The sequence below is a fragment of the Cyprinodon variegatus genome, unplaced genomic scaffold (genome assembly GCF_000732505.1).
Source record: "Cyprinodon variegatus isolate N-32 unplaced genomic scaffold, C_variegatus-1.0 Scaffold858, whole genome shotgun sequence".
In the NCBI taxonomy this organism is placed as follows: domain Eukaryota; kingdom Metazoa; phylum Chordata; class Actinopteri; order Cyprinodontiformes; family Cyprinodontidae; genus Cyprinodon; species Cyprinodon variegatus.
Genome location: NW_015151311.1, coordinates 330,326 through 342,383, shown reverse-complemented (window position 1 = coordinate 342,383; position 12,058 = coordinate 330,326). Strand labels below are relative to the sequence as shown.

The 12,058-nt window shown below is 36.5% G+C and overlaps 1 protein-coding gene across 1 annotated transcript in view; it reads right to left on the bottom strand.

The window, feature by feature from the left end:
* slc24a3 (solute carrier family 24 (sodium/potassium/calcium exchanger), member 3) overlaps positions 1-12,058 on the bottom strand; it is a gene marked incomplete at its 3' end in the record, with an annotated part of 81,008 nt that overhangs the window by 2,668 nt on the left and 66,282 nt on the right. Inside the window, exons 8-13 of the mRNA XM_015397370.1 lie at positions 5,839-5,913; positions 4,944-4,969; positions 4,812-4,865; positions 4,359-4,492; positions 2,123-2,283; positions 662-923 (exon numbers count right to left, since the gene is read on the bottom strand). Of these exons, the coding sequence (XP_015252856.1) occupies positions 662-923; positions 2,123-2,283; positions 4,359-4,492; positions 4,812-4,865; positions 4,944-4,969; positions 5,839-5,913 (712 nt within the window). The remainder of the gene's footprint in view (positions 1-661; positions 924-2,122; positions 2,284-4,358; positions 4,493-4,811; positions 4,866-4,943; positions 4,970-5,838; positions 5,914-12,058) is intronic.

Genomic DNA, 12,058 nt, shown 5'->3' with positions numbered 1-12,058 from the left:
TCAGGAGTGACTGGCTGATCATTTATTGGCTGATGAGATGATTTATTTTACAAAAAGCAACGTGGCCTACCAGCTTCAGAAAAAAAATAAACAGCCAAAGCATTTAATGGGAATGCGGGATGGGGGTGTACTTCCCCATTATAGGAAGGGCAAATATTGAGAGTATCATAATATGTAAGGATTTCACTTTAAGAGGAGTTCACATTAAGTTCGGTCTTTGAACCAAAGGTTCAGTGTAAAAAAACAACAAAAAACTTAAAAAGGTTTTAATTTCTTGCACAATTTACAAAACAAACCTTGACTTTCTGTTTTTCCAGTCATATGAGATTCTTCCTTCAGGATCTGAACACAACTAGTAGCTTGACGGGTTAAATTGTCCTTAGGTGTTGGTATGGATGCATTGCTGTTTATCGTGTAATGTTTCCACTCTTGGCTGGGTTTAAAAATCATTGTTTGAGTTTGACAGTCAGCACCCAGAAGCCTTTGCTTCCCCCATTTTTTGACTGAATTTAGTGTGTTGTGATTTATCAATGTCATTTATTTATTTATTTGTTTGTTTAAAGAGACAGAAGATGGGTCAAGAAAAGGTCTTGCTTCAACTAACAAACAACTTAACTACTTGCCATAATTAGTATCTGTCCAGAATAGATGTGTGCGCTACCTGGGACTTTAAAAGGCACCAGAGGGCCTTCGCTGTCCTCTTCTTCTCCTTCCTCATCATTCTGGTTGTTCTGGTTGTCCTCATTTTCCATCTCGTCACAGGACTCCAGCCGCTGCAGCCGGCAACGCCCAACGAATCCCTGCTCAGCTGCATTCATCCCGTTCTCTAAGCCCCGCCTCCCCAGTGCTCGGGCAGCGGAGTCTGAGTCCCCGTTGGTGATGCAGTTGACTCGGGTCTCTGTGGTATTAATAAGCCGCTGTCTCTAAATAAATCACAACAGGAAAAACAAAATGTTGCTGATGCTCAGAAAAAAACAGTTTTTCATCCTGTAAATAACATAAAAAACTCTGATAACATTAAGACGCTCAGCTCAGATTATTTTTTTTTGACTAGCTGGAAATATGGAGTGGATTTTGTTTCATAATTTTTGAAAATAAAAATACATTATGTAAATATTAATATGAAAAACTTCAATCCAAAAATTAAACATTAAAAAATTATTTTGAGTGTAACTTTGAAACTCTCTTAAGATTTTTTCTTTATTGTTGTTTTTTTTTAATTCAATTATTGTTTAACAGATTCTTTTCAGAGTGCATTTTACAGATAACATTCTATTCACTTCTGGAGGTGGGCTTTCCTATGGATTGAGGAGCAAAGACACATTTCTATTGGTCTGCTGGACGTTAGCAACAACATTTTATAATCTATAAAAGACAATTTGTAAAGAACGCACTTCCTAAAACACAATCTGAAAACGAAACAGTTAAAAAGATACAATATGAAAATCCTAAATCTGTAAATCATAGAAAAAAAATAAAGCTTGATAAAATACAATTTTAAAACATAAAACAAGAAAAAAAATAGAAAGTATTTGTAATAATAATAATAAGAAAATCATTTTAAAAATCTAAAATCTGAGAAAACAAGAAAGTTCCTATCAAAACCTTTATTTGATTAAAACGTTTTTTCGAAGTTTCTTTTCTGGGTTGCATTTTTTTTTTTTTTCCATTTGCAATATAAGTTCTATGCTTGCAGCAATAATGGGACAAAATTCACACCATATTTTAGCTACAACATTTTGTGATCTATAAAATGGCAAATAAAGTTCATGAAGACCAAAGACAAAAAAATTATGTCCAAACTATAACATCTGTAAAAAAAAAAAAAAAAAAAAATACAAAAGAATATATTATATTTAAACAAAGAAAACATTAAAAAATGAATAATACAAACAATAAAATCTAAGACAGCAGCAAAGAAAAAAGTAAACCTTATTTGGATTAGGATGTTTTTGAAGTTTGATTTCTGAGCTGAATTTTGTCATACTTACATTTACAGAATATTTTCTTAGCTCACAACAATAATGTGTCAAAATTCACTCCATAAACTAGTAAACACACGGTGGAAGGATTTCTATATTTGAATAGATTCTGTTTGCATGATTAGTCAAAATGGCCGTACCTCATTGATAAGCATACGGGAGGCCATGGTGAGGCGAGTTCTGGGGGAGAAATGACTGGTGATCATGATCCTCATGCTGGCCTCAGAGAAAGACAGCTGGTGTGGGTATGCAGAGAGCAGCTCATCCACCATCAGCACCGACGGTGTACAGTGGAAGTTAGCTGGAGAGGAAAAGGTTTGTCAGAGCAATAATCAATAATCCCTGAAGTCCATTTTGTCCATTTTCTATAACCTGGGGTCGCCCCCACCTGAATGTCTTTATATATTTCTTCGAAATCCTTTAAAATGCTTCTCATCAACGACGAAACATCTTTAAAGAGCTCTAAATGTTTTTCTCATACATTTAATCTCTGATGCCTGACAAATCTAAGAGGAATGTTTTTTTGGAATGTTTAGCCACTTAAATCTTATCTTTGAATCAGTCCATCACAATTATGCTTGTAAGGAATGGACGTGAAGTTTTTAATGCATAATGTACTATATTATAAAGTTGACCCAGCCCATATCATGACCCCTCCTCCACCATGCTTCAAGTTAATGCGAGGTATTTTTTAAGAAAAAGTAGTTTTTTCTTTGCATTGGATGTTTTGGGTTAAAATTGTGGTCGTCCATTAGAGATTGACCGATCAGGTATCAATATCTGTCCTGATATTGAATAAAGGCTAGATGGAGTGTCCCCGATCAAAGGAGGCAAATTGTGTCCATTTCTACGAAAAATTAGGTTAGTTTAAAAATCTCTGAGACAGCAGGGACTGTATCCCTTTATAGGCACCCAGGTTTGATTAAAAGGTTATTATTAGCATTATATGCCTACACAGAAAGATCAAAATCCAGTCTATTATAATAAAATAAGTCTGTATGTTCCAAGTGTCTGTCCTCATTGTGTTTAGATGAACCTGTTTGAGCCTAAATAGAACCTCAGCATCAGGTGCAGAGCTGACATCAGACATGCAGCCATCTGCTGGCAGTACTGCTGAACTACCAGAAAGCCAGGTTGGGGCCATAGACAGGGCTACTAAATAAGTCCAGACCGTGCTGGAACGCCTCATGGAACAACAGCTCTGAGGATAGGGTTTAAAGCATTGCTAACACCAGTAGCACTGTTAGCAAGGGCCGTTTCTCAATATGTGTACTTGTGCGCTCTCATGTGCTCGTGAAACGTCATCAGCCTCCCCTAGTACTGTTCTAATTCACTAGAAAAGTAGGCAGAGAATGGACGAAGTCCCAGGATGTTGTTCTCACCCCTCCCTCATGTTTGAGCCCTTGCCTCGCAACGCTGCCAGTTCTGTTAGCTCTACGCCTGCAGAAGACACAGACGTCCATCCCCGTGAACAACTGACAGATGACTGTTGATGTGATTGGCCGAATTTAGGTGTTCAGCCTGACGTATAACTAACTGGCCTGCATAAAATAATGAAAAAAAACCTACAGATTAAGACAGGATTTTTTTTTTTAAAGAAATTTTCAAACTTTCGGGACAATATGGTCTGATAAAGAGTACATTTATATACATGTTTAAGCCACAATGATTTGACATTTAAATATGACTTCCCTATGACTTTAAGCATCACTATATGGCCCATTTACTGATTTAATGCATAATTTAAAATGTTTTTCTGAAGTTGAGAGGATTGCGGCAACCAGCGGAGCTCTGAGGCTAACCTCAGCCAGGTCTAACGTTAGCTCGTGTGCAGCAGCCCTCTCTCTGCAGTCTGCATAGATTATTTTCTGCGTCACCCAGAGGTCAACTATCCCCCCATTAAGCTCTGAATGGAACCAAATGATCTAGCAGACTTTTTCAGTGCTACTTCAGATTTGGTTTTTAAGAAAGAATGATTTTTATTTACTGCCGATGACGTCATAATCCCAGTAGTAGCATATAATAAGCTCATTCAACCTTGTCCTTCTCTTTTGTTAAACACTTTAAAAAGAGAAATAAATCTATTTATATTTAAAACATCCTCATTAAGAACAAGTGAAATCAAATTAACATTGTTTGCTTGTATACACAAACTTTGCAAATAGAGCAGCTTGTTTCTGATTCATAAATCTTTAAAATAAAGGTTAAATTATACTTATGCACTCAAATCAGATGTATTATTTGTCTTTTCAACAAGCTCCTCCCACATACTAGCAGGACACTACTAGTTAAAGCAGTAAAAACTGCATCCTTAGCCCCCAGCATTAGCATTATGATTCACTCCAACTTCAGTGAAGATTTAAGGACCTCTGGTACCTTTCTTGAGGAGAACTGCAGTCGCATCATATGAGACATTATCATCCAGATCCGTGCTTCCCGTCAGCCCGTTCGCCAGGTTCCCAGAGCCCTTCTTTCTTTGGCTGAAGTAACGATGAGCCTTTCCGTTGAACCTGAGAACAACACGATCAGTTAAAAACAGAAAACAACTTGGAGAGACTTTGTGTTGTTCTAACGTGACTTATGCTGGTGAAGGTTCTTAGTCATCACGGTCATAGTCTGGGTTAATCATTTGGGTCCACCCAATCCAAATAGGTGGACCCCTTTATCTGCTCCAATTTGCATGTTTTACGAAACAAAAACAAGGCTTTATTGGGCTACTGTATAAAACCTTGAACTGAAAAGCTTCCCTGCTGGGAAGCAAAATGTCTTTAAACTTGGAAGCAAAGTCCAGTGGATTGTTTTTAATTTTCTTTTTCTAATGTGACTCACTTCATGATGAGGATGTAGACAGCGTACATGAGGATCAGTACCAGCGATTCCCACCTGCAACCACAACAGTTATTTAGAGCTTTACAAACCCTCCTTATATGTACTTCTGGTTGCAGTGTAAATCATACGCACCAGCACACTTTCTCATCATAGATGAACTAAGCAGGGAAGACAAGGGGACAACAATGGGACATCTTAGCATCTGAATTATAGTCATGGTCATAGAAACCATATAGTATTGTTTAAAGGTATAATACTTATAAATACATTTCTGTAAGAGACAAAGGATCCAAGTTATATTTAAAATGATCTTATTTTAGTTTTTATCAGTTTGGAAAAGATGAATCCCTCTTTTATTGAATTATTTTCCAGTCAAAGGACTATGGAATGAATATTATTCCATTATCGGTAAAAGCAAAAAGAGAGAAACAGGCTTGGAGAGAAACTTTCTTGTTTACTCAGTTTTAATTTTTTTTTATTTGTCAGATTTTAATATTTTTTTAATCTTATATTTTATTGTTTGTTTGTTTTTTTTACAGATTATGTTTTTCAAAGTTTTCTATTTCAGATCGATTTTTACAAATTGTATTCTTTTACATACAGACCAATAGAAATTAGTCTTTACTACACACTCCAGAGGAAAGCAAACCCCTTCCCAGTAGCGAATAGAATGTGATATAAAACAAACCAGTTAAAAAAGGAAATTTGAAAAACTCAATCTGGATCTCAACTCAATCTCTTTGTTTAAATATATAATCTGCAAAAAAAAAAAAGAAATACATTTAAAATAAAATCATGGGGAAAAAAATTGGAAAATGACTCAAAAACACACCAAAGTTACTCTAAAAACATTTTCAGAACAAGAAATTTGTCAACATTCCATTTTCATATCGCTTTTTTTAAATTTTCATTCAAACTTGTTCTTTGCTTTCAACAATAATGGAATAAAACTCCCTCCATACATAGGGGACAGACAGTAAAGAAACAGTTTCCTCTATGATGCTTCCATAATAATAAAACCTCTCACCACAATCAGCGCTATGATGGAAAAAGTGTAATAGATGGAATCTCTGAGCAGAGCCCAATGAGACAGTTTCACCGCCTGCAAAATAAAAAAAACATAAAGTAGCATTTAACACACAGAAAGGCTCTTTAAACCTGCTGTTATTTATCCTCTGGGTATTTCAGTCACAGCTCATGGTTCCATCTTTGAAAGTTTGACACTTTTATTCTTGAATTACAACTTTAAACCAACTTTTAAAGTCAACATAGAGATATTTACTGTATATTTTCAATAAACATATAAAAATAGATAATTTCTTTTTTTGTGCTGTGGAAAAAAAAAGGACAAAAAAAAAAAACAGACAATAAATGCAATCTCTAAGTTTCTGGGAAACTAACCAGTACTTTTGTAGAGGTAACCTGCATGATCTGGAAAAAAGAAGAAGGAAGGATCGATGCAGACGGATGAACTAAGGAACGAACGGATGGATCTTTGTTACCTAAAGCAATTTCATTTTGAAGGGGGATTAAAATCAGTGCTGTTCTGTGATATCTTGATACCTATTGTAGACTCTGTGCATCTAGAGACGTTCTTTAATGTGCAGGGGTTTTTACTGTCATTACTGCTGCAAGCAACAAAAGTAAATTTTGTAAATGGAAATTTAAAAATGAATTCTAGAAATAAATCTTTGAAAAACATTTTAATGAAAATAGGTTTTGGAGGAACTTTGCTGTTTTCTCTGATTTTGTTATTTTTTTTTTCAAATTTTTCTGTTTTCGATTTGAGTTTTACAAATAGCAATCTTTTCAAGCGGGTTATTACAGATGATGTAAATGTCATTGCAAACGTCCATGCAGACCAATAGAAATGCATCTTTACTGCTCACTACAGAGGAAAGCCCTCCCAAAGAAGTGAATAGATCTGGAAGTTATGGAAAATGAATGCAATTCGTGAAACTTAAATCTTAAAAAGAGAAATCTGAAAAATAAAATCAGAAGGTTTAAAACTTTAAAGGATATTTTTTAATAATTTGGAGAAAAAAAAGGAAAATTTACTATCAAAACCATTTTGATTCAGAAGTGTTTCAAAGATTAATATCTTGGTTGTAGTTTTTTATTTCCATTTTCAAAACATGCTCTTTGCTTGCAGCACTAATGGAAGAACAGGTGTAGAAACATACTGGAACAGAGCGTGTTTTAGGATCGCCTCCTCACCTGATGGCTCTCTGCACACAGTTTGTAGTGAAAATATGCTGGGTATGAAATCCCAGCATGGTGAGGTGTTCTTAGAAAGCCTCCTGCAAGCACAGCAGTGATGTTCTGGGTTTGTTCAGGGAGTTGTCTGTTTACTGTTCAGGAACTGCTGTTTAAAGCTGAGCTGGGAATATTTCTCCTTTTTAAATGGTTTCCATGAAACAATAGAATAAAAAGGAACAAAATGATTGTTGGACTCAGACATAGATGTTTTTCTTATTATATATTGTCTGTTTGAAAATAATGTTTATATGAAAAAAGTATTCTGTTTATGAATGTTTTAGAAATAAAACTTTTATTTAAATCAGAACCAGCTCAAAACCTGCAGGTTCTAAAGAACAACCAGTTTAAACTGCAGGCTCTGTGAACGCAACTGGAAAAACTTGCAATGAACTCGTAAATTCTGGTTTTGAACCCGTAAATTACAGGAAAAAAAGCAATATCTGTGAATAAAACTGGGGAAAGCAACCTGAAAGGTACATTAATTTAAATATAAGCCCCAGTGTTCCATAACGAGCTCCTTCAGTTGGAGAAAAAATACTTTATTTCTAAAGTAACATCTTAGATCAGGAGTAACCAGTTAAAAATCAGCGGGGTCCGAGTAAAGAAAATCATCAACCAGTAAAGGTCAGGAGACATTTTTAATTATAATCTGTTACTTTAAACATAATTTGACACTGAAATAATATGCAGGTGTTTATGCATCTATGTTATACACTGACTTTTTAAATAAATAAATTGAAAAAAAATTGAAAATTTTTCAACTTTAAAATCTAAATTGTTTTTGAAGTAGAGAACAACAATTGTTCAGTTTGGTATATAGACAATTTCCTGACTCACTTTTTTATAAAAACACCTGAACTGACATTTTGTTATTTTATTTTATTTTTTTCTGTCTTAATGAGAGCAGTGGGCTTTAGGCTGCCCTGCAAGGCTTTAAACCTGGGTTTGAATGGAGACTAAGCCATTCTCAAGCACATATCAAGGTGCTCATTCTGAGCCTGGATCCATATTTATTTTTGATTCTGTTCATGGTGGAGAATCCTGCTTCACAGCAGCAGGTTGGTAGCCTGGGTGCCATTCCGAACTTAGTCCCGCCCACAGCGTTTGAGATCGGGAGGTTCGGTCTGGCATTGCTCAATAGTAGTGCGAGTATGCTCGCACAATATCTGGCGGGCCAATCAAATTGTCAGGGCGGGCTTTATACGATGATGGACAGATGATCAACAGTGACGTAATCGACCACGTCACAGCAAATTAATTTTAAAAGAGGAACAGAGAAACGCGATCAAGGCTCATCTTATTCTAGGCGTGAAACTGCACGCTTTGATTTTTGTTGACAACAACTATGCGTGGCTTAACATACGTCACGCACTCCGTTGCTCTTATTGGTTGTAGGTCTATCCAATTGAGTGCAGAGGAATTTTTTTTCCTGGTTCGTTCGAAACACGCCCCATAATCACAGCTCTATGGAGCAGTATCAGACTCATATTCTGACTAGAATTGAGTCGGACTACGTCAGGCTAGCAGATTGAGTCAAACATCCTCTAAATGTTCAGGGTCATCTTTGAGCACCATTTCACTTTTCTTTAACCAGTTCACCTCAGTTCTTCCAGCAGTCCACACTTTCTCTGCTCTCTTTTTCTCATCATCTTCCCCTTCTTTCCCATCGCCCGGCTTGCCACAGGTTTGCCTGCTGTGTCTAAAAGTAGCAGCAGCAGCAACCCAGACTGACAGCAGCTCATTGGATCATTTGGATCACGTGCAGCCCAGTGCCGGAGGCTCAGGAGGGCTTTACCGTATTAACAGGAGAAGCGGCACAAGTCAAGTTACAACATGTGGTAATTTCTGAATGTTTTAAATCAGGTTGGGTCCGGATCCGGTCTGCTAATTTGTGACCTCTGCTCTAGACAATCTGTAAATTTAGATGGAAGGTGATCTGAATGCCATCTTAGGACAGTAAGTCATAACTTTAGAGTTCTGGTGGTTAATCATATCGCAAGAAATCATACATCAATTGATTATAAAGATTGATCTTTTTTAATAACGTTGGATGGATTTTTTTTTTGCATACTGATTTATTGAGATGATTACAAGTAAATCTTCAGTATCCAAACATTTTTTTTACACAAGAAATGAAAATAAAGAAGAGGTATAAAATGTGTTATGTTTTCTCTAAATGATTAGGGAACAGAGGGGACTTTGTTACTCTTGTTATATCTGCTGGGGTAATCCATACAACACACTATTAAAGCACTTTAACATGCAGGCACTAGCTTTGCACTTCAAGCATAGATTTGCACATTAGTAACCATTTGCAGAGAATACGTTTTAATTATTTATTGATTATCTATTGAGTGTCTTATTGGGCAGCATGTAGCCTTTTGTTTTAGACTGCAAAAAACAATCCTAAAATGAGAAAAACATTCTTAAAATAAGTCTATTTACCCTTAATCTGAGTGGGTAAATGGTACGATCTGCAAATGGAATGAGTGTATTTAGCCTTAATCAGATATTATGCACTTGAAATAAGAGACTGCTGTTGTTTTTTTCTTATTTTAAATGTAAACTGTCTAATTCCATTGGCAAAGTGTCTCCCTTACCTGCTCAATTCAAGACAAATGCACTTAAATTAAGAGAGATTTACTTATTTAGATTTGCATTTTTTGTAGTGTAGCCACTGCACAGCTGCTCCTAAAAGTCAGGTGGCTGCTTGAGAAGAAAAATTGTAGTTAAAACGTTAAGGTCTACTGAAAATGGGATCCCTCATCTGTGTCCTTTTCCAGAGTGTTTGGTCTAAATATCCCCTGCACTGCAAAAGCTGATCTAAATGTGTATTTGGCCTCAATTTGGGCAGGAAGACAAGATAATCTGCGATTAGAATGAGCATTTCTGGCCTTAAAATAATATCAATTGATATTATGCCCATGAAATATGATAATGGAGGTCTTTTTTTTTTTTTTTCCTTTTTCTGGAGTTTAAATTAGAGCTGCAACTAATTATTTTGTCAACTGATTAATCTGTTAATTATGTTTTTGAATTATCGATTAATAATTGGATAGGCAAAGAACTTTTTTTTTTATGAAAGTAAAACAGGTGAAACTAAAATTTTCCACTTAAGGAGTTCTGGATAGAACATATTGACAGGTAAAAAGGTTTTTTATCTTAAATGCAAAATATTTACATATTTTTTTTTACAATTTTGATATATTGCTGCTCAAGATGGGTCATTCTGTCAGCTAAAGGTATTATTTAGAGTCTCTATACTCCTGTTAACGATTAATCGATTACTAAATCAGTTAACAATTGTTTTAATAATAGATTAATCAAGATTAATCCAATTATATGTTTCAGCCCTAGTTTAAACATAAATGTTTAAACATAAACTTTCTTAAAATTTGTGTATTTACCCTTAATCTAAGCAGGAAAATAAGATTATCTCCCAATGGAATGAGCATTTTTACCCTTAGAATTAAAATAATTAGATATTATGCACTGGAAATAAGAGACTGTAGTTGTTTTTGTGTTACTTCAAATGTAAATTGTCTTATTCCATTGGCAACATGTCTCCCTTATCTGCTCAATTTAAGGAAAAATTATAAAATGGGTAAAAATTGACTTATTTAGAGTAAAATCTTTTGTTGAGGGTAACATCCACCTGCTACTGAATCACGGGTGTGTCGATGTGTTTATTGACCCTATGCTCCACCAGAACACGGGAGCACACGATGAAGAGAATAAATCTCCCACATGCTGCTTCAGAGGATTGAACAGTAACATTTTGAACCCACCACTCCCAGGTGGGGAAATGGGAGGTTGAAGAAGAACATAATAATAAAGCCTGTTTGTGCTTCTTTAGCACTTTATTGCACAGTAGAGTCCCTGAAGAGGAACTAGAAACATTTATCCAAGGCCAGCAAACAGCAGGGAAGAACACGGCCTGGATCTGAAGTGGATTTTTCACACCCAGTCATTCCCAGCTCCACTAGATGTTCATTATAACCTCAGCACAACTACAAATAAAGGGTTAAACCATCTAAAGTTCATTATATATACTTTTAAAAGGCAGGTCCTTATCCTTTTTTCATAAATAGATCGCCCTTATTATGTCTAATGATTACATAAATAAAACCTTAGATGAGCAAAAGCATGCAGATTTACAGGGTCTGTTGATATGATCAAAACTGTGCTGAAATGCGGAAACAGTTGAAAACAAAACTGGTTCTTTATAGAGATTTTCGGAACAAAAGACAACCTGCTGCTAATCAAATGACCAGCAGAGCGTTTGTACGTTTTAGGAGCTCAAAGGATGCAGTTTTCTGCTCTGGAATATTCTGGAATATATTATTTTAATGAAATGGGAAGATGCGGGATGGATGGAGTGTGAGATTGACAGATGGATCGGTGCAGCGTCGGCAGTGATGCGGTCGATGTATAGGACCGTCGCAGTGAAGTGGGAGCTGAGTTGGGGGGAAAAGCTCTCGATTTACCAATCGATCTACATTCCCACCCTCACCTATGGTCATGAGATCTGTGTAATGACCGAAAGGACAAGATTTCGAATACACCCTTCAAGATCGAGTGAGGAGCTCAGTTACCCGGGAGGAGCTCGGAGTAGAGCCCTTGCTCCTTCATGTTGAAAGGACCAAGCTGAGGTGGCTTAGGTGTTTGTTCCAGAGGCGTCCGGATCGCCCCTTCCTCGGGAGGTGTTCCAGGCATGTCCCATTGGGAGGAGGCCTCATGGAAGAACACTCTGGCGGGACTATGTCTCTGAGCTGGCCTCTAACCTCTGGGTCCCCCCAGAGCAGCTGGAGGAAGTGTGCGTGGATCGGGAAGTCTGGCCATCTTTGCTTAGACTGCTGCCTCCTCGATCCGTCCCCAGATAAAGTGGAAGAAAATGGATGGATGGATGGATGGATGGATGGATGGATGGATGGATGGATGGATGGATGGATGGATGGATGGATGGATGGATGGATGGATGGATGGAT